Genomic DNA, 27,627 nt, shown 5'->3' on the forward strand with positions numbered 1-27,627 from the left:
TGAAGTCAAGGTTATACTAACCCGGCATAATAAAATCTGCGTTGTTTGAATGTTTATGAATTTTGAATGGTCGCCACTGCCTCCCACAATATTGTGGTTAATTTATAACAACAAGTAGGAGGAGTGAAAGGTTTATTTGTGGTGCACTTGCAACAAAGGAATGACTAGCTAGCAGATTATAACGGGCTAATGTGATGTTTCATTAGCCGTTAAAGGTTAGGTACTGTTTGGCGCAGCACAGATCATTTGACCAACCTTAACTTGGAGATACTTCCTCAATTCCCAACTTGGAGAGGAGCAACGTCTTCAAAATGTCCAGGTCTAGTTGCAAGGGGCTCGTTTAAATGTAGAAAATGCCTCATTATCAAAATGTAAAATCATGTTTGCTGCATGAAGTAATCCAACAATGTGTATGCCGTCATCTTGTCTATTTCAAATCTTCTTTCATTGATCGAGACAGGTGAGTGTAATGGACATATTTCAAGAGACAGGATTTAAAGGAAAGTCGACTAAGCAGACAGGACAAATTTGTCGAGGCCACCAGAACAATGGAATTTGATAGCCAATCGGGAGAAGATGAGCGCACAGACTCAGATGAAGGAAGGATGGTGGAAATATTAAATCTGATGTCGGTGGAATTAAGGAAGAATGGACCTTTGTTCAAAAGAACAGTTAAAGAAGCAAAAGTTGTGATGGAAAAAAATATGCCTAGTGTGAAGAATACCTCATATCTGGTGGGAGTCCGGTTTCTGGGACAATTGGGGCCTGAATTGTGAAATCCATTGGAAGTATCCAAGATGGTGTGGGTAAAGTGGAGTCGGTGAGTCACGAGGAGTGGGCTGGTCTTGACTTTTTGTGTTTCTGCTGAACACAGGCGAATGACCACACATGAAATGACCATGCTGCATTGTGCTTTGAGCTAAGGAGAAGAGCACCTGTCAAGGGAGTCATTGCTGGAGTCTCGGAAGAAGTGGTCATCGAGGAGCTGAAGAGTATTCCTTGAGTGGTTGATGCACGGAGGATGAATCGTTGGGTCAGTGGCAAGGAAAAGAAGAGCTTGTCTATTCTTGTGTTTTTTTTATGTGGAGTCCCTCCCGACCAGAGTGAAGCTGGGGTGTGTACTTTCCTGAAAGAGCTTTTATTTCCAGGCCGTTGCAGTGTAAACGGTGTAACATCTTTTGACACGTAGAGAGTGTCTACAGGCGGAGGAAACCGAGATGCAGAAGTTGTGGAAAAAAGGTGATGGTGAATGTTATGAAGAAGCTGTGAAGTGTTACATCTGTGGTGGAAAGCATGTAGCTACATCTTTGAGTGCCTGACAAGGACTAAACAGAATGAGGTTGCCAAAGTCAGGGCCGTCCAGTGCATTTCATATACAGAAGCTGTCAAAAGGGTGGACGGAACAAAAGGAACTCTTGAGGACTCCATGGTGTTGGCAAGTCCTTAAATGCAGGCTGCAGAGTTGGCTTCCCTTTAGGAGGATGCAGGGATGTTACGTGTAAAGAAGGTGGACTTTGATTTTTGTGGCAATGGTGATCAATGGCACGGCTAATGTGTAAGGGAGGTCCAGGAAGATGGACAATATTGTGGATGGGGCTGAGCGGTTCTTTGGAATAAAAGTTCTCAGGGAAGGAGTTATACGACGCAATGTCACAAGCAGTAATACCCTGAGGCCCCAGAGCTTGGGGAGGGAGCTATGGAAGAAATTAGGTAGTACTAGGATATAGGTTTTGTTAAACTCCACAGAAGAAGACATACGGCCCTTTGGGGTGGACACCCACCTGTCTCAATCAATGAGAGAAGATTTGAAATAGTCAAGATGGCGGCATACACATGGTTGGATTACTTCATGGAGCAAAACATTTATTTACTTTAAAACTAGACATGGATGTTTAGAAGACATTGCTTCTCTTCCAAGTCGGTAATTGAGGAAGTATTGACAAGTTAAGATTGGTCAAATTCTCTGTGCTACGCCAGTGGTATCTAATAACGCCCATCTGCCGGCTGGAACAGAGTAATGGTCTGAATAGGCAATATTTTTAATAGCTAGAAGATTAAGATCACTTTAGGTACAACCGAAATTGTACTTCCACTTTTAACCCAACCCCTGCGAAAGACACACATGCATGCACATATACAGGTTTTGGAGGAGTGGGTGGGCTGCCACACTGGGCATCATGGAAGCTGTTGTTTAGAGTGGTTAAGTGCCTTGCTCAAGGTCCAAACATCAGGCAATGGCATCTAGGATTTGATAACAGCAACCCTCTGGTTACCAGCTCACTGACGCAAGATTTTTTACAATCGGACCCGGGATTCGAACTGACAACTCTTAGGTTGCTGCAAACCGCTAGGCTACCTGCCGCTCCTAACAATTTAACACAATTAACTCTATTGGAGGGACCCAAAACTGTATAATTAAGTTCCTTAAATAATATCCAATGTAAATGTTTGTTGGGCTACAATTTAATTAAACTTGAATATTAAGTGCTTTCCCTTGCCCTGGCTGACCGACTGCGCCGGGCCTTGTCTTATGTGTGGAACCAGACTGAATCGTTCGGGGATATTCTACCACACCATAAATAGGACACTAACAAACAGGAATGCAACATTGTAACAAAGCCACCCAATGACCAAGGGTGACGGACTGCGTAATTATGTTTATCAAAACAGAACATGAGAGGGATTGGGCTATCTGTTAAGTATTTCGCGATATGATATTCTGGCCAGGTGCCTTCCACGGCTCCAAGCAAAGGTATTCACCAGCACTTGAGCGCAAGGTTTAAGTGTAAAAAAACGTAGTATGCTTTCTAGTTTATCATTGGGTCAATTGGAATACCCTGCGTCGTTACAATGTAATGCGCGTGTTATATTGTAATGTATCAAAATAGCAGAGCAATTAACTACATGCTACTATTGCTGCAGTTACCTTGTAGACATCTCCGTATGTGCCACTTCCTATCCGCTGAATTAACTCGAAATCCTCCTGCGGATTGCGCCTGGATAGGTCGACGCTGGAATTCATCTTTAGAACTCCGATTTATGGTTCCCGAATGGTATGGTTGAACGACACCAATACTACAAATCGAAAAAAAACATACAGCGTCAGAAAATAACAGCAAGCCTCCACCAAAACTTCAACATGGCTTCCAATTCGCAATGGGCATGCGCATCAATGTGTAGTTTTAAATTCTCTCTTAAAAAAAAAAGCAGACTGGGAGAAAGTGTGCAGCAGCTTACAACGGTGTCAGATGGCTGGCTGACAATAAAGACCAAGTGAGAGATAAAGACTGAATGAAACAGGCTCTGGCCCCAAGAAAAGGATATGGGCCCCAAACTACAAACGACATGGCTTCTACAACAATTAAACACTGGAGTAGGCTATATGGTTAACCCTTTAGCCTCAGTTATTTCTCACTGCCTTTATGGCAGAACGTTTAACAAAGATTTAGACAGGAGACCTATAAGATCTCTACACGAAACTGTTTGGCTTTTAATTCACGTTTGCATTTTTCTGAGTGCCCATGTTAGTGTATTCAAAGGTATTGTTCAACGGCATTGCCAAGTCAATCACTACTCCTATGCTCAATTGACGATTGATAATAGCAAAGTCTTTACATTGGTTTTGGTGACAAGAGGCCTGGAGTGAACGGTTGATGAGCAGGGATGTTAATTAGCTTTAGTCCACTACAGGGTACTGCCATTCATTCCTTGGTGGTGTGTGTATGTGTGTGTGTGCAGGCTGGGTTAGGGAAGGGTGGGGTAAACATACTAAATTAATCATTTGACCAAATATTTAGAAAGAGGTCATCATTTCATGGAGTCTGTGAAAGACGAAACCACATGGACAAAGTGTCCAAGTCAAACAAATTTGTATAAGAGGTTTCATGATGTTTGTATCTAAACCAAAGTAGATCATTTTTCAAGATTGTTCTATACATCATTTGGGGTCTCTATAAGCTTCAATATTAGGTCCTTAAAGTGTATCCTTGTAGCTGTGTGGGCTAATATAGTCAAAATGTTTGCATTGGTGTAAATTAAGCCAATGGCCATGGGGAAAGTTGAGCCAATAGTTGAGGCAATGACAAGTTGAGCAAATTGAAGTGTTTTCTTACCAGGTGTAATACAAGGCATTATCGCTGGGATATGATGTAACCACAGTGCCTGACCTATGTTAAAAGTGTTTTAAAAGGTACAGTGTTTATTAAATGTTAAGCCTGTTTTAAAAGATGCTTAAAAGTATTAAAAGACAAAAAAGTGATTGTGTTTGGGAAATAAAGATAAACATGGTTTTGAAAAGGTAGTGATAATATTTCATTCAGTACATAAATGTGTAGGTGGGTTAACTTACCCTGTCCCATGGCTCAACTTACTCCATACCAAGGGTAAGTTGTGCCAAGAGACCACTTTTTTTGGACAAGCTATGTTTTCAAAACTGTAATGTTTACATGAATTCTAATTATTTCCAGGGATACATAACATCCATCATTTGCTCACATTGTATATAGTCTTATTTTTTTTCTACTGCATCATTGATTGTATGTTGTTTTACTCCATGTGTAACTCTGTGTTTTTGTATGTTGTCGAACTGCTTTGCTTTATCTTGGCCAGGTCGCAATTGTAAATGAGAACTTGTTCTCAACTTCCCTACCTGGTTAAATAAAGGTGAAATAAAAATAAATAAATAAAATATATGTAGCTATCGTTGGTAATTAGTCACATTACAGACAGTGCCTAGAGAGTCTGCACACCACTTGTAAAATCTGAATAAAAAATTTAAAAAAGTAAATAAATTAGATTTTTTTCCCTACTGATCTACAGAAGCTAATAAATATTTTCAAAGTGAAAGAAAATCATAGACCATTTTCCAAATTAGTTACAAAATAAAAACGAAGATGTCTTGATTGTGTAAGTCTCCACCCCACTGAGGTAATACTTGGTGGAAGCACATTTGGCAGCCATTGCAGCTGTGAATAATTTTTAATAAGATTCTACCAACTTTGCACAACTCTTAGGGAAACAATGTATATCCGCTGTTTTTGTAAAAATTGCTCAAGTTCAGTAAATTTGGTTGGGAATCATTGATGGACAGCAATATTCAAACCTTGTCACTGATTTTCAAGCAGATTTAAGTCAGGACTGAGACTGGACCATTCATGAACACCTCTTGGAAAGCCATTCTGGTGTCTTTTGCATTAACATATGTGTAATAAAATTTGTAAAAACTCTATCCCAGGGTTGGGTTTTCAGAAGACTGAGACAAGGTTCTCTAACTTTTTCATCTGGGCTTTGCTCCTTTCATATTATTTTGATCCGGACAAACTCGCCAGTCCCTGTCATTGACAAGCATACTCATAGCATCATGCTGCCACCATAAATACTTGAAAATACAGAGGATCAACAACATTGCATTCATCCACATTACTGGCCTGCATGACAAAGGGAAAAGAAGGAAGTCTGTGTTAAAAAATTCACTCCAAATCATCCATTATGTTTGCGACAAGGCCTTTAAGTAATATGGCAAGACAACACAGCAAAGAAATTAACTTTTTGGCCTAAATTTAAAACTACAGGTTTGAGTCAAATCTGATACAACACAACCCTCTGTATTTTCAAGTATTGTGGTGGCATCATGTTATGGGTTTGCTTGTCACCAGCAGGAACTGGGGAGTTTAAGGTTCAAATTAAATAAGAAAGGAGCAAAGCCCAGATAAAAAGTTAGAGGAAAACCCAGTCTGTCTTCTGAAAACATTACCCTGGAATAGTTACATTTTTCAGCTGGACAATTACACAAATGGTCATGTCAAAGACACACCAGAATGTCTTTTCAAAAGGTACATCAAAAATGTGAAGACTGTGCAAGGGGTGTGTAGACTTTCACTAGGCACTGTAGATAATGACCACATAATATTACCAATACTGACCTCTATAGTGGCACTCAATAAGTTCTTATACTTAGAAAGTATTGTAAATATAGAGGTCAGACAGCCATGTTGATACACGGAAGAGTGAGATAATGTCTGTGTAGGTTGTCACTACTTATCACCGCCATAAAGTCATAAACCCCACCTACAATTTATCTTCTTTAAATTTGATTTTAAACCTAACCCTAACCTTAACGCTGCTAACCTTATGCCTAACCCTAACCTTAAACTCAGACCAAAAAGCCCATTTTGACTTAGAGGATTCCACTTGTTACCACAGCCACTATCTAGCCAACTTGGTCTTGTAATGAAGTGCAATGCAAGAATTATGACAGACCACGCAGGTGTCAACTGGTCCAATTGGAACATAGGCTACTGTAGCTATTGTGTTACAAGTATTTATACAATGGGTGGATCTAATCCTGAACCGCATTCCAGCCGGTGTCTATTCGACAAGTTACCACCGGCTAAATCTATGACGTTAAAATGCCTATTTACTCTGTTCCATCTGACTGCACAATCCCCTGTCTCATCAGCCAAGCAATTTATAAACTTGATCTCCACTCTAAAAAGCATCTAGTCATTATCTCACATTTATTTTAGACTAACATTTAGTTTTCAACAGCTGAGATTTGTATAAACCTTGCTGTCTGTCTCTCTGACATATGCGTCCTGACCATAGAAAGCTGTTTTTCTATGGTAGAGTAGGTCAGGGCGTGACAGGGGGGTGTTCTTGTCTAGTTTTTCTATTTCTATGTTGTCAGGGTCTAGTTTTGTATTTCTATGTTGGGGTTTTGTTTGGGATGATCTCCAATTAGAGGCAGCTGGTCCTCGTTGTCTCTAATTGGAGATCATATTTAAGTATGTTTTTTTTCCACATGGGTTTGTGGGAGATTGTTTTTGAGTACGTATATGTTAACTCTGCGTCACGGTTTGTGTTTGTTATTCAGTTTATTTATATGTATTGCATAGTTTCACAGTGTAAATAAAATGTGGAACGACACACACGCTGCACTTTGGTCCGCTCCTTCCTACGACATCCGTGACAATGCACCTGTCCCACAGTAATGAACGGGTCGGGACAAGACAGACGGACAGGAAACGTTTCTCAACCAGTCGAAATCATGAATCAGCTGGCATAAGTTTTATGGATATATACAAAGAATGTCAATTGAAAAAGGTAAACTGAAAGGAAATGCAGCTGGTTTGCAGTCTTTCCAGCTGCAGTTTCAAGTGATTTTGTTAGCTGTGTTGTTGGCTAGTTCCTCTGAACAACAGTGTCCTGATGAGGGAGCACATTTTCTATGCCAGGCGAAAACAAGCCTCATTAGCTCATTGATATGGATGTATCCAAATAAATGTCACTAGAAAACAGCTTAAACAAATGCAGCTACTTTGCTGTTATTCTGGCTGCCAGTATGGCAATCGAACGTTTAGAACGAACGACGTCTATAGATACAGAACAAAAATAATGAACGACTGGGTCGTGTCTCTGGCAACCGAACTGATAGAACGAACGACCAGCCGGCTTGTGTAGCAAGGACTAAATCTTGAGGAAGAATGAAATAGTATGAATAAATTCATCAAAATAATGTTTTTAATGAAAATACAGTGCCTTCGGAAAGTATTCAGACCCCTTGACTTTTTCCACAGTTTGTTATGTTACAGCCCTATTCTAAAATTGATTAAATTATATATTTTCCCCTCAATCTACACACAATACCCCATAATGACAAAACAAAAACAGGCTTTTAGAAATGTTTACTAATTTATTACAAATATAAAACTGAAATATCACATTTACATAAGTATTCTGACACTTACTCAATACTTTGTTGAAGCACATTGGCAGTGATTACAGCCTCGAGGCTTCTTGGGTATGATGCTACAAGCTTGGCACACCTGTAATTGGGAAGTTTCTCCCATTCTTCTCTGCAGATCCTCTCAAGCTCTGTCAGGTTGGATGGGGAGCGTTGCTGCACAGCTATTTTCAGATCTCTCCAGAGATGTTCACGAGTGGCGCAGTGGTCTAAGGCACTGCATCTCAGTGCTAGAGGCATCACTACAGACCCTGGTTCGATGCCAGGCTGTATCACAACTGGCCGTGACTGGGAGTCTCATAGGGCGGAGCACAATTGGCCCAGTGTCCCCGGGGTAGGGTTTGGCCGGGGTAGGCCGTCAGTGTAAATAAGAATTTGTTCTTAACTGACTTGCCTAGTTAAATAAATAAAAAATGTTAGATCGGGTTCAAGTCCGAGCTCTGGCTGGGCCACTCAAGGACATTCCAAGACTTGTCCCGAAACCACTCCTACGTTGTCTTGGCTGTGTGCTTAGGGTTGTTGTCTTGTTGGAAGGTGAACCTTCGCCCCCAGTCTGAGGTCCTGAGCGCTCTGGAGAAGGTTTTCATCAAGGATCTCTCTGTACTTTGCTCCGTTCATCTTTCCCTCGATCCTGACTAGTCTCCCAGTCCCTGCCGCTGAAAAACAGCATGATGCTCCAACCACCATGCTTCACCGTAGGGATGGTGCCAGGTTTCCTCCAGACGTGATGCTTGGCATTCAGGCAAAAGAGTTCAATCTTGGTTTCATCAGACAAGAGAATCTTGTTTCTCATGGTCTGAGAGTCTTTAGGTGCCTTTTGGCAAACTCCAAGCGGGCTGTTCTGTGCCTTTTACTGAGGAGTGGCATCCATCTTACCATAAAGGCCTGATTGGTGGAGTGCTGCAGAGATGGTTGTCCTTCTGGAAGGATCTCCAATCTCCACAGAGGAACTTTAGAGCTCTGTCAGAGTGACCATCAGGTTCTTGGTCACCTCCTCGACCAAGGCCCTTCTCACCGGATTGCTCAGTTTGGACGGGTGTCTAGCTCTAGGAAGAGTCTTGGTGGTTCCAGACATCTTCCATTTAAGAATGATGGAGGCCACTGTGTTCTTGGGGACCTTCAATGCTGCAGAAATGTTTTGGTAACCTTCCCAGATCTGTGCCTCGACACAATCCTGTGTCTCTACGGTCAATTCCTTCAACCTCATGGATTGGTTTTTGTTCTGACATGCACTGTCAACTGTGGGACCTTATATAGAAAGGTGTGTGCCTTTCCAAATCATGCTGCCCCAGAATTAGTGTAACTACTTCGAACTTAGTAAAAGCCTCTGTCTTCCTTTCTATGAAAGCAAGTCTGCGTCGTCTAACACGGTGGGAAGCTCCACCAATAGGGCAACAGGACGCAAGTAGACTCGATCCTTGACCTTCGCAGTCCGGATCCTTCCATCTGCACCTGGTATCGTCTTCACTATCCGTCCGATGGGCCGTGAAGCTCGTGGTAGCTGAGGATCAACTATCATGGTTACTTTCAGTGGCGATTTTAGCATGTCAATCTTGGTGGGGCAAAAAATGTTTATGTGGGATGCATGCCAGCAAAGCCACTACACAACACAACATTAAACAATACATCAATTGCACTATAATGGTGACAAATGGTGCCAACAAACTGTTGGGCCTACATACTGTAAAGCTGTCCCAACAGCAGAGTCCCAACATCAGTCCCAACACCTTACCACTGCTCCACCTGGCATCAGCGGAGCCTTGTCTGGCAGTGAAACAGTTCATTCAGCCTCATTTACTGCTTTAAAAAAACATAGGTGATATAGCTGACTTGCTTAAACAAATGTGGTTTCTACTGACAATTGAGATGTACAAACTATGGCATAAGGGGACGACAAGGGGATAAGAGGCAATCCGTAATTTCGATTAAGACATTAATGAGCGAGCTAGGACGGATGTAGTCAATATAAATATTTGTTCAGCACTTTTGAAATGTACGACGACAGAATTCAGAACATGGGCCATTTTTACAGTGTTCTCCCTGTACTGCTACTCTCTGATGAGAGTAGCAGTAGCGTAAAAGAGGGGGTTGGTGTGTGGTGGGTGGGACACAATGCAGATAGCCCGGCTAGCCAATGTGCGGGAGCACTGGTTGGTCGGCCCAATTGAGGTAGTATGTACATGAATGTATAGTTAAAGTGACTATGTATATATGATAAACAGCGAGTAGCAGCAGCGTAAAAAAGAGGGGGGGGGCACACAATGCAAATAGTCCGGGTAGCCATTTGATTACCTGTTCAGGAGTCTTATGGCTTGGGGGTAAAAACTGTTGAGAAGCCTTTTTGTCCTAGACTTGGCACTCCGGTACCACTTGCCATGCGGTAGTAGAGAGAACAGTCTATGACTGGGGTGGCTGGGGTCTTTGCCAATTTTTAGGGGCTTCCTCTGACACCGCCTGGTGTAGAGGTCCTGGATGGCAGGCAGCTTAGCCCCAGTGATGTACTGGGCCATACGCATTACCCTCTGTACTGCCTTGCGGTCAGAGGCCGACCAATTGCCGTACCAGGCAGTGATGCAACCAGTCAAGGATGCTCTCGATGTTGCAGCTGTAGAACCTTTTGAGGATCTCAGGACCCATGCCAAATCTTTTTAGTTTCCTGAGGGGGAATAGGCTTTGCCATGCCCTCTTCACGACTGTCTTGGTGTGTTTGGACCATTCTAGTTTGATGTTGATGTGGACACCGAGGAACTTGAAGCTCTCAACCTGCTCCACTACAGCCCCGTCGATGAGAATGGGGGCGTGCTCGGTCCTCCTTTTCCTGTAGTCCACAATCATCTCCTTAGTCTTGGTTACATTTCTCTAAAACAGGTTATAGGCTACATGTGCACCACCAAGTCAGAAAAGTAGGGGAAAATAAGAGGTGAAAATAGACCAAATTATTAGGGTGAGGCACATGGGCTACTAACAGCTTACTACAGAATATACACTTAGTATAACTTTCTTAGCTACAGTATACATATCTCCCTGGCATATTACATCATTTATGCAGCAGCATACTGTCATTTTTGGACTCACCTTGTTGTGCTATTGCTCACTTGAACAGGAAGGTGGCGCGGTGGTCCTTCGTGGGCAAATTTTGTCATCAAACTTTGTCATCAAAGTCTGGCATTCTCTGGATTGATGGTGCTTTCAAGACAACTGGGAACTCGCACAAAAAACAAGGTTGAATCATGATGACATCAGTGATCTTCTGGTCGTAGCTTTAGAAAGAGGCCCGGGTTCCAGATTTACAATTCCGAGTTGGATGAAAGTTCAAAACGTATTTTCCAAGTCGTAGCTCGTTTTTCCTGAGTTCACAGTTGTCTTGAATTCACAGTTAGCCACTGATACCTTCCGAACCACTCATTGTTGAATTTGCAATTTCCAACTTGTTGTGTAATGTTTATGTCCAATGGCCAATGAGCACCGATACGTTTTATCTATAATTTCTCTTCATTATTTCTCTTCATATGACAAGGATTAAAAAGGATTTGCCAGTAGATTGTCGACTTGATTCATGATGATGACTGCTAGCTAAGATTTGAAAGTTTGATTAGTCCAATCAAAGCTACTGCAGATATAATGGGATTTTAGGTAATTTTATCTGTGGTCAATGACCTTGAGCCTTCTTGGATGGGCACTTCCAATGTAACTATATTGCAGCACCCAAGGGGCTTGAATTTTCAAAATCTCCATATTTTCTGCTCTCTTGCCACACTGCCACAGAAAGCACTGAGCTAGGTTGAAACACCTGCATTTTGGAGCTCCCTTACTCAAGAAAATCATGTTTGTATGCGGCTTTATTAAGTCAATGATATATTTTTTCCCATTGTTTGCAAACTGATATGTGACAAGTATTAAAGCCAAAATAACATGCAAAACAGGCAAGCCCCCCCCAAAAAAAATGATGGGTCGCCACTGGCCACTTTATACAATGTTGGTAACCCATTGTAAAAAAGTGATAATGCCCTTGAAGCCAGTGTTTGGAGGATATATCGGCACGACTTGGTCTCAGGCCTAACAACACCCGTGCCAATATATCCTCAAAACGCTTCTCGGGCATTATCACTTAATTAAAGAGCACCCTTGTTCTCAATTCCACCCTGTGGTGACATGGCAGAGTAGCCTACTATGCAGTCTGAGTTGGGAAGAGGAATAGCCTCGTGTCTGTCACTGAGGCTGCTTGCCAACACACCCCATAAATGCTTTTACGGTTTTTAATTAGTTTATTATCATTTATTTATGCAAGTCTACAAATGCGAAGAAAGCTTTGATTTTAAGTTAATGTCTGCCTGCCTCACTGAACCAAACAACAAGGAAGAATAAATATCCTCTCAATTTATACCTAATAGCTGGAGTGGTTTATTTCTGCTGAATACTCTGGGCAGGAATCAAGCCTTTAATTTCATGGATGGTTGTTCAACAATAAGGAAGAGATTAACCATGCACCTACGTCAACACACACACAGACGAAAAACGTTGGAGGGGTAAAAAGGTGAAAGTGAAACTCAGTCAATATTGATTAAAGACAGCTAAGAAAGCTTTATTGAAGTTTCACTCCCTATTGATGTACTTGCTCTTACTTTACAGAAGGCCCTTTGATACATCGGCTCTGCTGAGTGCATATGAACAAATCAACAACAGCCACTGAATGAGAAGCCAAATATACCTGTGTTAATGAATCTTCATAAGCACTTGTGCACCATGTCCTGAGACGTCCATGCCACATATCTGCTAATGAAGCGGAAGGGAGCCTTGTCTCTGCACAATGTCTCTGACCATGTTGCAGCATCATGTTAATCATTAGCCTAAATAGACTATTTGAATGCACTGTGTTGAAGTGTTTGTTCTGTGTTTCAACTATGACATCACTAAAGAAATGAAAAATACATCTAGGTTATGATAATGACAAAAGACATTGTTGCTATTAAAAAATAATTATAATATATTTATATTATGATAAGTAGTAGTGGTGTTATCATGACTCTCATGCCACAGGGACTTGTATTATTAGCGACGCGCCGTTGCGCTGACAGAATGATTGACATTTCATCGCGCGCTCTGTGCGCCGCACCTGTTTTAATCCCGCAAGACTGGAAATCCGAAGCACAGCACACAGAGAGTCACCCGCGCACAGGTTGCAGATATACACACTCCTCATCCCACATTTATAGGATATACTGAAGTCAGGGAGTCGACAAAGTGGGAGAGCAGGAACACGAGGCAGGTTATTCTAGTGCCTGCACCCAGCCGGAGATGCCAGGACTTTACAGCCTTTTCGGCATCATGTAGAACAGGATGAAGCCCTGCACACCCGTGTTGATTAGGAGGAGTGAAGTGGACAGAGTGACAGATGCTTCCTTGACCAACTCTTCAAATGTTGATGACCGAAGGATGGAGAAACAGACCTTGGTGACAGCTATCAGTTTGTCCATGAGCCTGGCGTCACTGGTGCTTCTCATCACCGCTATCATGACTGACCACTGGTACGAGACGGACACCACACGACACAGGCAGAACTGCGACCAGTTCGGGCCGGACGCCAACGAACACAAGAACCGGTTGATGCCCATCTATCACCTGCCCCTGATGGACAGCAGCAATCCTCGGAGGAACCAGGCGCTGCTCCGAGCGATCCACGTCGGGAGTAGAGAGGAGCTCCTGGAAAACTGGAGGTCCATTTTGGGAATGGGAATTTTAGAAACGGAATGCGGGCGCCCTATTTTCTCCACTTACTCTGGACTTTGGAGGAAATGTTATTATCTAGGAAAGGACAAGGACATCGACAACCTCATATCCAAGGGTAAGAGATGCTGTGGGTTATTTGACCCCGGGCCCAGTGCGGTGCAGTGAAACCGCATCGCTTGGAGATATTACTTAACATCGAACCAATATATAGGCCGATAACTTTCCTGAAAGAAATAGTAGGACTATTTGTAAATGCATGCAATGCTGTTCAATGGTCATTTCAACTAATGATAGAATACATCCATTGATCTTTGAAGAAAACTCATGAGTTTATAGGCTACAACTGACTTAAACCCGTTATAACCCAAAATGTAGTTGTTTTTGTTGTAATTTCAGTGTTTGTAAACAAACGATGTATAGCTTCAAAACATGTTTTAAACTATCATGTTGCCCTCGGAGATTCTGTGTGGGCCTAGCCCATCTGTAAGCCATGGTTGTGTATATTTGTGTCCATAACAAATCTATTAATTCGGATAACCATCCAGACCTCAGATAAGCTCTGTGATCTGTCAGAAATCAAGGTCATTACATTTGGCCTGACACAAAAGGCATTCTAGCAAGCATTGGATGTGTTCAATATACATTATATTTCTATGATCCATATCATTTGCATGAGGATAGAACGTGATATGAATTTTAATATATGTGAATAGATAAACGGGTGCCTTCTGTACATAACATGCTCTGAACTCAATCAGTTGGAAACTTGCTCAAAAGCTCGAAATCGTGGAGTTGAGTTTGGTTAGCTAGGCTTCTCAAATAAACATTTTGTATACCAATTAATATAGTAAGTGACAATAGAAATGTCATTAGGCCAACTTTTTCTAATATTGGTATATAGTTTTCGGAAGGGGAGCAGGTCAGATCCCTGCCATACTTAATGCAACAATTCTACTGAGTTACAATTAATATAAGGAAATCAGTCAATTGAAATAAATGAATTAGGCTAATCTATGGATTTCACATGACTGGGCAGGGGTGCAGCCATGGGTGGGACTGGGAGGGCACAAACCCTCACCACTTGGTGAGCCAGGCCCAGCCAATCAGAAATAGTTTTTCCCACAAAGGGATATATTACAGACAGAAATACCCCTCATTTTCATCAGCAGTCCGGGGAGCTGGTCTCAGACGATCCCACAAGTGAAGAAGCCTGATGTGGAGGTCCTGGGCAGGCGTGGTTACACGTGATCTGCAGTTGTGAGTCTGGTTGGACGTACTGCCAAATTCAATAAAATGACATGATAAAGAAAATAGCATTCAATTCTCTGGCAACAGCTCTGGTGGACTATCTTGCAGTCAGCAAGTCAATAGCACGTTTCTTCAAAACTTGAGACATTGGCGGCATTGTGTTGTGTTACAAAACTGCACATTTTTTGTGACTTTTTATTGTCCCCAGCACATGGTGCACCTGTGTAATGATCATGCTGTTTAATCAGCTTCTTGATATGCCACACCTGTCAGGTGGATGGATTATCTTGGCAAAGATGAAATGCTCACTAACAGTCATGTAAACAAATGTGTGCACAAAATTTGAGAGAAATAAGCTTTTTGTGCGTATGGAACATTTCTGGGATCTTTTATTTCAGTTCATGAAACATGGGACCAACATTTACATGTTGCGTTTATATTGTTAGTTATCAGAGATGTAGTAGACCTATTGGGGTTGGTACGGCATTTCCACGTTTGGCTTTTACTAGTCTAGAGGAAGTAAAATCTGCCATCTTGTGGGTTAAATTCTAACTTACAGCCTATTATGAAGTCTGTTCACATGACATGTGGGTCTGAATATCAAAGTAAACCTTAACGTGTACGTGACTTGACTACAGCAACTAATTATATAGAGTTAAGATGCTAGAATAAATCATGGCATTAAAGTGAAAGTAGACCCCCTTGGGCTTTATAAAGTCTAGAAATGAGTACAGCTTTTCTCAAGACAACTGTCCTTGAGAAACACTTGCCCTTTTCTATTTTTTGGCCTTAACCTGATACACAATATGTTCACACAAGTTATTGTCTCTGTGCAGGTATAGCCCAGCGATGCACCATCATCAAGTACCATTTCTCCCAGCCCATACGGCTCCGCAACATCCCTCTCAACCTGACCCGCACCATCCAGCAGGATGAGTGGCACCTCTTACGTAAGAACCTTTTCTCATTATGAAGGAGGTTCCCTGATTCATTCAGACATCCTATTACTCTCCTACTACCTTCCATTCAAAAGGAGGGCACATATTCATTTACATGAATTACATTTAGCTGACACTAGAAAAGAGAGTGGTTACAGAGAGGGAAACAACTGTGTGCTCATCCTCTCCTCCTTTCCCTGATGTCAGACCTGCGGCGGATCACAGCAGGGTTTCTAGGCATGGCGGCAGCCGTTCTGTTGTGTGGCTGCATCGTGGCGTCTGTCAGCTTCGCCTGGGAGAAGAGTCTCACTCAGCACGTCTCTGGGCTGCTCTTTCTCATGGCAGGTACTGTTAACCCCCCCAAAAAAAATCACCTGATAGTGATAGTGTGTTTTCTTAAACAACTGATTTGTCTCTCACATTCTCCTCCTCTTTGCGGTCCCTCTTCCTTCTTAGGGACCTTCAGCATCATCTCCCTGTGTACCTACGCGGCCAACGTGTCCTACGACCTGGCCAGGGTTCCTCCTTTCATCTACGGGCTGCCTGCTGACGTGGAGCATGGCTACAGCTGGTCCAGCTTCTGTGCCTGGCTCAGTCTGGGGCTGACGGTGGCATCTGGATGCCTGTGCACCACCTTCCCCATCCTCAGCTGTAGCAGCAGCAAAGCCCAGCAGGGCAAGGCTGCCCCAAACGCCAGTGTCTGACACACACTTTCCTGCGTTTGATATACACTTTGCTGTGTGTCACACACACACACACACACACACTGAGCTGCAGCAAGGGCTTGTAGGAAGAAAGAGTCTAATATGTCTGTGTCGGACATCCCCCTTTACTGTGTCGGACACACCCCTTTATGGTGTCGGACACACCTCTTACTGCATCTTTCACATCAACTCTGAGCCGTAGCAACAGCCTGCTGACCAAGCCCATCCCCAGACATTGGTCTGACACTGCTGCAGCAGGCGTCTGGGACTAACATTGACTCCTACATTTTCAGGGTGAAAACACTTCGGAGTGCTTCTACTAGACCCTGCATAAAAATCTAGGTTACCTCCATGTAGCAAAACATGCTGGAATTATGGAAATATTGAACCATCAATGTTAGCTACACCCCTGCATTCAGGCTTTGTCTGGGGCCTTTATGCAATTATGTCTGTGATTCAGCCTACTGCTACATTTCCACATTATATTTCCTATGTGTGATCAGAATTCAGTGTCATGCAAGTAACGGTCAAATCACTGGTGGGAAAACAGAGGCCTTGACGGGTCATCAAAAATGACTAAGTTATTTGAAAGGAAAATAACTATAGAAAAGAAGATAGAATTTATAGACAGAGGTGACTCAAACTGACATTGATATGTACTCTGACCATAATGGATCAAGCAGAATATACTAGCAGATCTCTAACCAAAATTGTAAGGACATCCATCTGTGGCTATTCATTAATCCTCTTATCAATGGACACAGACCAAACCCCTGTGCTCCCCCCCCCATCAATGGATATCAACCCCTGATCCTCCCAGTGGAACCTAAGATGAGTGTATTTACCTTAGTCTCAGTGGATGTATTCTGTAATCTAATCCCAGACAGTGAATAATTGTTGGATGTGAGCCGTGGTCTGATTGGGTAAATAGAGCTGCAGAATTTCAGACTCCTGAGAAGTGAAACTGAGGAACTCGAGAAATATGCATTATTTCCTTCCACCATTAACAAAGTAATTGGAATAGAATAAAAGTAGTAACAAAATTGGGTTTGACATTCTATGACATGTATGTATTTTGCTTCATTTTGTGGTAGTACAGTACACGTTGGTAAAATTCTAACCATGCCAAATTGATAGTGATTTTCTGTGTTTCACAGGTGGCATTGTCTTTGAAGTCTGTGTGAATGTCTCTTGAATCCAGTGTATCCATCTCCTAAAAAGTGTCATTCAGGCTCCACTATGCAGGGGTTGAGTGTGTGTATACAGTCAGGTCCACTGAGTGTGGTAGTAGCAGTCAGGATCTTGACATACTTGTGAATAAGAGCGTCTATAGCTCCCAGGCTCACTCTGTGGTAGCTTAGGGGCTGCAGTGAGGGGAAAAGGCTTGGGGTATGGGAGGGGTCCACATCACCTCCCAATCCCACCCCAGTCCCCTCTCCCTGGGTGTGTGAGGGTACTGGTCTGGGGGTCATGCTTTTCTTCAGCAGGCAGGAGAGCTGGGGACTAAGCAGCAAAACCAGGGTCCCACCCACACAGAGAACTCTGAAAAAACATGCATGTTTGATTGATTAAAATAAATCAATCAATAAGCAATTCCATTCTCAACTTTTGCTGTATCCTGAATGTTTATTTGAGCAATTATGAAATTGGGATACATGATACTACAGCTAGCTAAATACAATACCTTTCCATCTCTCTCACAATCACTGGAAGAGAGGCAGCCATGCCAGTCTTGGTGCCAAACTTCTTCCCAAAAGGGACATCACAGACAACGACATCCACACTACAGGAAGGCAGTGGAATCTCTTCACAGAAAGGAGGAAAACGAGGAGGAATGAATTAAATTAGGAAATCATGCAGAATCATTTACTGCATTGTGGGTAAACAAATACCATAATGCCTACAGTATATCAGGGACAACTGCTACATGTATTAAAACACCTAATTTGATCTACAGTACATACATCAGAATTAACCACATTTTTATGAAGTCATACATGACAAATGGTCATACATAAATGGCATACTTCACAATGACTCATGTGTAGTGGATTGGCATTCCTACCCTTGGATGATGCCTGCAGCAGCTGCACCCTATCCCCAAACTTTGCAAACTCCACATTCTGATCAGCTTTCACCAACTGAGACTCATCAATGTCCAGACCCAGGAAAAAGGCATCCTGTTTGGAGAAAAAAACACAATGAATTTCTGAACAAAACAACATATATTTAAGTGGAATTATACAAATGTAATGGAATTAAAAAAGGATCAGCATGTTTACAACTTTTTTTCTGTCAATTACATCCCCTAACTGCATCCACATCAAAAAGCTAACACAAGCATCATAAAATGACCATAAAATTCAAATGGATCAATATAAAAGGTTCCCTCAGAAGACACCTGATATTCATGTGCAGCTTCCAGTAGAATAGTTCCCACTCCACACATCGGGTCTATCACACAAGAGCCAGGCTGGGTGAGAGAGAGAGAATACATTCAGAACACACCAGGCCAAGCGACGGTGTGAGAAGAGAACAAAATATTTGGTCCTTTTGATGTTAGCACAGAACCTCAGAACACAACCACACATCAACGAGAGGAAGATGAGACCAAACACGTGAGCTGGAGAGAGGAACTCCTTCCATGCCATGCGGTAGCTACAGTACCTTGATGTCTGACAGAGAGGCCATGGCCCAGGCTATAGTGGATCTCAGCCCAGTAGTTTTCATATAACTCCGGTTGGCTAAAGGAAGCCTGGTGAGAAAGAGGGAAGCATACACTATTAGACATAGTCAACTAGAAGAGATATCCAGAAGGAAATAGACATTGAATACAATTGTTGACACAGAGGGCAAGAACAGGTTCTGATCATGTCACCAACCTGAGGAGAGGTATCCCGAGGACACAGTGGTCATCACTCATATACACATTCACCTACAGAGGAAACGCATCATTTAACAGTGCATTCGGAAAGTATTCTGACCCCTTGACTTTTTCCACATTTTGACACGTTACAGTATTATTCTAAATTGATTCAATTAATTACCTTCACACAATACCCTACAATGACAAAGCGAAAACAGGATTTTAGACATTTTTGCAAATTTATATATTAAAAAAAACATTTATATAAGTATTCAGACCTTTTGCTATGAGACTCGAAATTGAGCTCAGGTGCATCCTGTTACCATTGATCATCCTTGAGATGTTTCTACAACTTGGAGTCCACCTGTGGTAAATTCAATTGATCGGACACGATTTCAAAAAGGCACACACCTGTCTAAAATAAGGTCCCACAGTTGACAGTGCATGTCAGAGCAAAAACCAAGCCATGAGGTTGAAGGAATTGTCCATAGAGCTCCGAGACAGGATTATGTCGAGGCACAGATCTGGGGAAGGGTACCAAAACAGTTCTGCAGTATTTAAGGTCCCCAAGAACACAGTGGCGTCCATCATTCTTAAATGGAAGAAGTTTGGAACCACCAAGACTCTTCCTAGAGCTGGCCACCTGGCCAAACTGAGCAATCGGGGGAGAAGGGCCTTTGGTCAGGGAGGTGACCAAGAACCCTGATGGTCACTTTGAAAGAGCTACAGAGTTTCTCTGTGGCGATGGGAGAAACATACAGAAGGACAACAATCTCTGCAGCAGTTCACCAATCAGGCCTTTATGGTAGTGGCAGACGGAAGCCACTCCTCAGTAAAATGCACGACAGCCCACTTGGCGTTTGCCAAAAGGCACCTAAAGACACTCAGACCATGAGAAACAAGATTCTCCGGTCTGATGAAAGCAAGATTGAACTCTTTGGCATGAATGCCAAGCGTCACACCTGGAGGAAACCTGGCACCATCCCTACGGTGAAGCATGGTGGTGGCAGCATCATGCTGTGGTGATGTATTTCAGGGGCAGGGACTGGGAGACTAGTCAGGATCGAGGGAAGGATGAACGGAGCACACTACAGAGATCCTTGATGAAAACCTGATCCAAAGCGCTCAGGACCTCAGAACTGGGGTGAAGGTTCACCTCAAGCAGCACGACACATCTCCTTCGCATAGAGTTGATCAGGCTGTTGATTGTGGTCTGTGGAATTTTGTCCCACTCCTCTTCAATGGCTGTGCGAAGTTGCTGGATATTGGCGGGAACTGGAACACGCTGTTGTACTTGTTGACCCAGAGAATCCCAAACATACTCAATAGGTGACATGTCTGGTGAGTATGCAGGCCATGGAAGAAAATCTAATTTTATTTGTCACAGGTGCCAAATACAACACCTTACCGTGAAATGCTTACTTACAAGCCCTTAACCAACAATGCAGTTAAGAAAATAGAGTTAAGAACATATTTACTGGGACATTTTCAGCTTGCAGGAATTGTGTACAGACATGGGGTCGTGCATTCTCATGCTGAAACATGAGTTGATGGTGGCAGATGAATGGCATGACAATGGGACTCAAGATCTCATCACGGCATCTCTGTGCATTGAAATTGCCATCGATAAAATGCATTGTCCATACCATAACCCCACTGCTACCATTGGGCACTCTGTTCACAACATTGGCATCAGCAAACAGCTCCCTCACACAACACCATACACGTGGTCTGTGGTTGTAAAGTCGGTTGGACGTACTGCCAAATTCTCTAAAATGACATTGGAGGCGGCTTATGGTAGAGAAACGAACATTCAATTCCAACTTTACATGTTGCGTTCATATCTTTGTTCTGTGTATAAACAGTATATTCTACATGCCTGACTGCAGAAAAGTTAAATGGACTTTTACACTTGGCATGGTCAGACAAAGAAATATGAGAATCTCCTCACAGGTTGCGGTAATCATCCAATTATGGTTATGGCAAAATTAATATAACCTCCAGATTATCTTCATGTTAGTGTGATGACCATATATGGTTCATATTACCTCCAGATCTGGTTTCCTCAGGTCCACTCTCCAGCCCAGCTGTCTGCTCGCCGCTGTTCCAATGATCCTACTCAGATCCTAGACAGACAGACACCATCACAAACAGGACAAAGTCAAATCCTCATCTATCACCTCATTAAAAAAAACACAATAACCTGAAACCTTCCAGACTAAACACCTGTTCTTATACGCATTTTCCATTAAGAAGAAAAGATGTGACAAATACCTTCTCTCCTCCAAAGTGCATACCTGGGGAGAGAAACGTCTGGACAGGGCTCCACTGCACCGACAGCTCACTCTGAAAGACACTGTGGATGTCTTCCTGTCACGGCTGCCTTCTATACGGTCCTCTTCAACTTTGTCCCCTGCAACACAGTTTACCCTTCCAGAGTCTTCTGTTGATGAAATGTGATCCTTGCTTGGTCCTAATTCTCGTCTCTCTCCCTCTAGTCCCAGCTTCTGTGCTCCATTTGGTCCGTTACAAGTTGACCCCTCAACACCACTCTCTTTCGCCTCCTCTTCCTCCCTCTTCCTCTTCCTCCCTGGTAGGGCCACGCTCAAGGTACAGTCGCTTCTCATCATCAGGTCTCTCTGCAGGCATCTCCATGACAACACAGCTCTGGTCCAGTCACTTCCATCACCCATGAGCCTTGACTGGATACCAGATGGTGTTTTAGCTGAGTGTGACAGAAAAGTAAATACAGTGAAAATATAAAGTCCTGTGCAAACCATTTAATTGCAGCCTCATACTTTTAATCAGAGAGGATAAATATTCATACAGAATATTTGGTAGGCTTACCTGTATGGCCCGAGAGGGGGGAGTGTCGCTTTAAAAGTAGAAACAGCCTCTCTGCAGATTTCAGCTCCCTCACTTGCTTTATTTCAAAAGAGGTGGTGAAGAACACTTTTCCAGGGATGTGATCCACCTACACAATACACTTATTTAGTGCAAACTAAGAATTCCCTAACATATAATCATATCAACAACATGAAATGACCACTTGTTAATAAGAAAAGATTAATACAGAGCCAGGATTTACGATTGGCTTTTTTCAAAGCAGCCAACCTTTGCAATATGCATGCGCAGTCAGCTGCCTGGCTTCCAGCTAGTTAAGAGGAAGACCATTTTATATAAACGGTATTACTTTATTGGCTAGTGTTTTATATAAATTCATTGCACATTATTACTAACGTTAGCTACACTAATACTGTAGCCTGGAACTAACTTATGTCTTGACTACTCACATCTTTGGCTGCAAGTTTGGTCTTCACCTCCTGAATCAGGAAAGGCTCCATGCCGTTCCCTGCGGTGCAATAGAACTGTAGAGCAGCACACTGAGAATTTGAGTCGTTCATACTGTCGAGTTTAGAAATGCTAAACTATAAAAGTAAAACTCGAAATCTCCATGCCAGTACCTACGTGGGCTGCCATGTTGTTTTGTTTACACGGAAACGGAAATACAGAAAAGAGGCAGCTGGTTATTTCCTGCGCTGACCAGCAGAGGTTGCTTTAGCACTACAAAAGAGCCTCAATAACACAACTGACAATTGCTAGTTACCACAACCACAAAGTCATAAACCCCGCCTATTTCTAAAATGTATCATCAAAGTTATTTTAAACCTAACCTTAACCACACTGTTAACCTTATGCCTAACACTAACCTTAGATTAAGATCAAAAAGCAAATTTGTGTTTTCATAAATATTTACGATATAGCCAATTTTGACTGTGGCAACTATTGATAACCCTGAGAGTTGGGTTATACAAGTGAATAATGCCAGGTAAGGAAATTTACGAATGTTTCTGTGTATCATCCTTTGAATGTGCCAGAGTTGCTCATACCTTTTCATGTAGATTTGCATGATCCCATAGAAGGCATCCAAATAAAATGGCATCCAAATAAAATGGATGAACTGTTTGGGAGAGTGTTGTAAGTTGAGCCATTTTTTACATTCAGTATGACTCCGTCAAGGGAAATATAATATTATTTCTAACAAAGATATCTACATAGATTTCAGGATGTTGTGTATTCCTGGAAATAAACATGACCGTTTTCAAAACATAGCTTGTGAAGAAAAGTTTTTAAAAGTATCTTGGTACATCTTACCTCGTGTTTGGGGTAAGTTGAAAATAAGGACAGGGTAAGTTGAGAGCCCTACACTTTTCTGTACTGTATTAAATATTACCTTTTGAAAACCATGTCTATCTTTATTTCCCAAACACAATTCAACACAATCACAATACATTTTTTTGTCTTTAAATCATTTTCTTAATCATCATCTTTTAACACAGGCGTAACACCCAAAAACATTGTACTTTTTTAAACACTTAACAAAGGGCAGGCCCTGGGGTTACCTTATATCCCAGCGATAATGCCTTGCATTAGAAAACACTTACATTTGCTCATCTTACCCCATGGCGATTGGCCAAACTCACCCTGTGGCCATTGGCTCAACTTACCTCATGGCCATTGGCTCAACTTACATTTACATTTACATTTAAGTCATTTAGCAGACGCTCTTATCCAGAGCGACTTACAAAATGGTGCATTCACCTTATGATATCCAGTGGAACAACCACTTTACAATAGTGCATCTAAATCTTTTAAGGGGGGGGTTAGAAGGATTACTTTATCCTATCCTAGGTATTCGTTAAAGAGGTGGGGTTTCAGGTGTCTCCGGAAGGTGGTGATTGACTCCGCTGTCCTGGCGTCGTGAGGGAGCTTGTTCCACAATTGGGGTGCCAGAGCAGCGAACAGTTTTGACTGGGCTGAGCGGGAACTGTGCTTCCTCAGAGGTAGGGGGGCCAGCAGGCCAGTGGTGGATGAACGCAGTGCCCTTGTTTGGGTGTAGGGCCTGATCAGAGCCTGAAGGTATGGAGGTGCCGTTCCCTTCACAGCTCCGTAGGCAATCACCATGGTCTTGTAGCGGATGCGAGCTTCAACTGGAAGCCAGTGGAGAGAGCGGAGGAGCGGGGTGACGTGAGAAAACTTGGGAAGGTTGAACACCAGACGGGCTGCGGCGTTCTGGATGAGTTGTAGGGGTTTAATGGCATGGGCAGGGAGCCCAGCCAACAGCGAGTTGCAGTAATCCAGACGGGAGATGACAAGTGCCTGGATTAGGACCTGCGCCGCTTCCTGTGTGAGGCAGGGTCGTACTCTGCGAATGTTGTAGAGCATGAACCTACAGGATCGGGTCACCGCCTTGATGTTAGTGGAGAACGACAGGGTGTTGTCCAGGATCACGCCAAGGTTCTTAGCACTCTGGGAGGAGGACACAAGGGAGTTGTCAACCGTGATGGCGAGATCATGGAACGGGCAGTCCTTCCCCGGGAGGAAGAGCAGCTCCATCTTGCCGAGGTTCAGCTTGAGCTGGTGATCTGTCATCCACACTGATATGTCTGACAGACATGCAGAGATGCGATTCGCCGCCTGGTTATCAGAAGGGGGAAAGGAGAAGATTAATTGTGTGTCGTCTGCATAGCAATGATAGGAGAGACCATGTGAGGATATGACAGAGCCAAGTGACTTGGTGTATAGCGAGAATAGGAGAGGGCCTAGAACAGAGCCCTGGGGGACACCAGTGGTGAGAGCGCATGGTGCGGAGACAGATTCTCGCCACGCCACCTGGTAGGAGCGACCTGTCAGGTAGGACGCAATCCAAGCGTGGGCCGCGCCGGAGATGCCCAACTCGGAGAGGGTGGAGAGGAGGATCTGATGGTTCACAGTATCAAAGGCAGCAGATAGGTCTAGAAGGATGAGAGCAGAGGAGAGAGAGTTAGCTTTAGCAGTGCGGAGAGCATCCGTGACACAGAGAAGAGCAGTCTCAGTTGAATGCCCAGTCTTGAAACCTGACTGATTAGGATCAAGAAGGTCATTCTGAGAGAGATAGCAGGAGAGCTGGCCAAGGACGGCACGTTCAAGAGTTTTGGAGAGAAAAGAAAGAAGGGATACTGGTCTGTAGTTGTTGACATCGGAGGGATCGAGTGTAGGTTTTTTCAGAAGGGGTGCAACTCTCGCTCTCTTGAAGACGGAAGGGACGTAGCCAGCAAACTTACCCCAAGGCAAACATTTGAACTATATTAGCCCCTACAGTTACAAGGATGCACTTCATGCTCGGGTTTAGGACTTCATGTTGAAGCTAATAGAGACCCCGACTGATGTATAGAACAATCTTAAAATTATCTACTTTGGTTTAGATACCAGCATCAGGAAAACAATAAATTAATTTGACCTGATGAAAATCTGTTTTTTGGACCTAACTTTTTACAATTTTTTCCATGTGGTTTCTTCCTTTACAGACTGCATGAAATGATGACCTCTTCCTAAATATTTGGTCAAATTATACATTTTGTGTATGGTTTCCTAGAAACAAGGGGTGGCTCAACTAACCTTTCGGCTCAACTTACCCCACTCTTCCCTAAACAGGCTTCCATAATGTCTCTGGCATTGAAAGCAATGATTATTTGGGGGAACTTTCTCTTAATCTTTTCAACTCTCAATCACCATGAATCTCCCTCTGTGACAGTCTTTGCTAAAGCACAGAATGTTTCACTGACATTCTGAACAGCTGTTCTGACATGCTGAGAAGACATGTGCATACTTGCATATTCAAGTGTTGTCATCTCTCTGAAATGTGTTTGTTTTGTTTAAATATCTAGGCCTACTTCCATAGTTCTGACATGTGCATTAGATTGAATGAACACAAAAAAAATTATAATTTTGTGTCTTACAATAGAAGGACCCTTGTTGCAATAAATTCCTCAAACCTGATAGAAAGAGCTTCCCTGTAATTTATGGGCTAATAACAGCGTAACATTGTATAACATTATTGTAAGATTAACATTTGACAGAATTAGTTACAATTCAGTCAAAGTGAATCACTCTGAGGGATAGACCTATTTTTTTCTTCAAAATGTCTGACGAAGGCCCCTCTTCCTGGTTGAGAGTAGTATTTTTAAGTCTTGAGACAGGCCCCTCTTCCTGGTTGAGAGTAGTATTTTTAAGTCTTGAGACATGGATTGTGTATGTGTGCCATTCAGAGGGTGAATGTGCAAGACAAAATATTTAAGTGCCTTTGAATGGGGTATGGTAGTAGGTACCAGGCGCACTGGTTTGTGTCAAGAACTGCAACGCTGCTGGGTGTCACGTCCTGACCACAGAGAGCTCGTATTTTTCTATGGTAGAGTAGGTCAGGGCGTGACTGGGGGGTTTTGTCTAGTTTGTTTATCTCTATATTTGGTTCTAGTTTCTTTTTTCTATGTTGGGTTTTTTGTCTAGTTTAAATTTTCTATGTTGTGTTCTATGTTCTTTTTCTAGGTTGGGGTTTTCATATGATTCCCAGTTAGAGGTAGCTGGTCATCGTTGTCTCTAATTGGGGATCATATTTAAGTTGTTGTTTTTCCCACTAGTGGGAGATTATTTTGAGTTTATGCATGTAGCACCTCTTCGTCACGGTTTGTTGTTTTTGTTTATAGTTTATTGTCTGTCTTGCATAGTTTCACATAGAAATAAAGATGTGGAACGATACGCACGCTGCGCCTTGGTCTCTTTCATACGACAGCCGTGACACAGGGTTTTTCACGCTCAACAGTTTCCTGTGTGTATCAAGAATGGTCCACCACCCAAAGGACATCCAGCCTTGGACATCCAACTTGACACAACTGTGGGAAGCATTGGAGTCAACATGTGCCAGCATCCCTTTGTAACGACACCTTGTAGAGTCCATGCCCGACAAATTGAGACTGTTCTGACAGGGTGAAGATGCTCTTAATGTTTTGTACGCTCCATGTATATTAATAACGGCATTTAGCAGACACTTTTATCCAATGCGACTTTCAGGGATGCATGCATTTTACCTTTTTTAAATCTTTATTTTAACAGGGAAAACAGACTGAGACCTGGATCTCTTTTACGGCTGTGCCCTGTGTAAACATGTTGACATGTACAGTTTTAGGCATACAGACAAGAACATTTCAAACATATAAAACAAAGACACAATTCAACAGAAACAATCACAGACATCATATTGATCCTCCATAACATTTTTGAAATGGGCAAGGGACACCAGAGTGTCTAACTTAAGTTGGATCTGCAGTTTGTTCCATAAATAAGGTGCAAAGGAACTAAAGGCAGTCCTACCCAACTCTGTGGAGACCGCAGGAGTCTCTAATGTAATCCACATCTGTGATCTGGTTTTAAAATTAGTATATCTAGTGGAAATTAATGACGATATATATGGAGGTAGTTTTAAAAGAAGTGCTTTATAAATAAACAAGAGAGCATGTTGCTCTCGCCTCACAGATAGAGGCCCAACCCACATGTTGATATAGGATACAGTGATGAGTTTTGTAACTG

At 42.7% G+C, this 27,627-nt stretch overlaps 3 protein-coding genes across 12 annotated transcripts in view; 1 reads left to right on the forward strand and 2 right to left on the reverse strand.

Annotated features, from left to right (window-relative positions):
- The window catches only part of LOC106577155 (mitogen-activated protein kinase kinase kinase kinase 3), a 67,033-nt gene extending 63,864 nt beyond the window's left edge, over window positions 1-3,169 (reverse strand). For all 9 annotated transcript variants that reach the window (XM_014154964.2, XM_045700981.1, XM_014154963.2 and 6 more), the window contains exon 1: window positions 2,927-3,169. In XM_014154964.2, the coding sequence (XP_014010439.2) occupies window positions 2,927-3,022 (96 nt within the window). In that variant the 5' untranslated portion in view covers window positions 3,023-3,169. The remainder of the gene's footprint in view (window positions 1-2,926) is intronic.
- A 9,644-nt stretch (window positions 3,170-12,813) lies between these two features.
- Window positions 12,814-17,951, forward strand: LOC106577158 (transmembrane protein 178A). Of its 2 annotated transcripts, XM_014154967.2 has the most exons (4): window positions 12,826-13,583; window positions 15,553-15,666; window positions 15,862-15,999; window positions 16,111-17,951. In XM_014154967.2, exons 1-4 carry the CDS (start codon window positions 13,079-13,081, stop codon window positions 16,356-16,358), a joined length of 1,005 nt encoding a protein of 334 aa, XP_014010442.2. In that variant the 5' UTR covers window positions 12,826-13,078; the 3' UTR covers window positions 16,359-17,951. The 2 variants fall into 2 exon arrangements, with proteins under 2 accessions (XP_014010441.2, XP_014010442.2); XM_014154966.2 differs by having other exon boundaries at window positions 12,814-13,583; window positions 15,862-17,951.
- On the reverse strand, window positions 17,407-23,221 carry thumpd2 (THUMP domain containing 2). The gene is made up of 10 exons (XM_014154965.2): window positions 22,518-23,221; window positions 22,072-22,198; window positions 21,522-21,949; window positions 21,273-21,350; window positions 19,241-19,293; window positions 19,026-19,113; window positions 18,760-18,831; window positions 18,424-18,538; window positions 18,043-18,163; window positions 17,407-17,900 (listed from the first exon to the last, which is right to left on the reverse strand). Exons 1-10 carry the CDS (start codon window positions 22,626-22,628, stop codon window positions 17,582-17,584), a joined length of 1,512 nt encoding a protein of 503 aa, XP_014010440.2. The 5' UTR covers window positions 22,629-23,221; the 3' UTR covers window positions 17,407-17,581.
- Between the last annotated feature and the right edge of the window lie 4,406 nt (window positions 23,222-27,627).

The sequence above is a fragment of the Salmo salar genome, chromosome ssa18 (assembly GCF_905237065.1).
Source record: "Salmo salar chromosome ssa18, Ssal_v3.1, whole genome shotgun sequence".
Taxonomy (NCBI): Eukaryota; Metazoa; Chordata; class Actinopteri; order Salmoniformes; family Salmonidae; genus Salmo; species Salmo salar.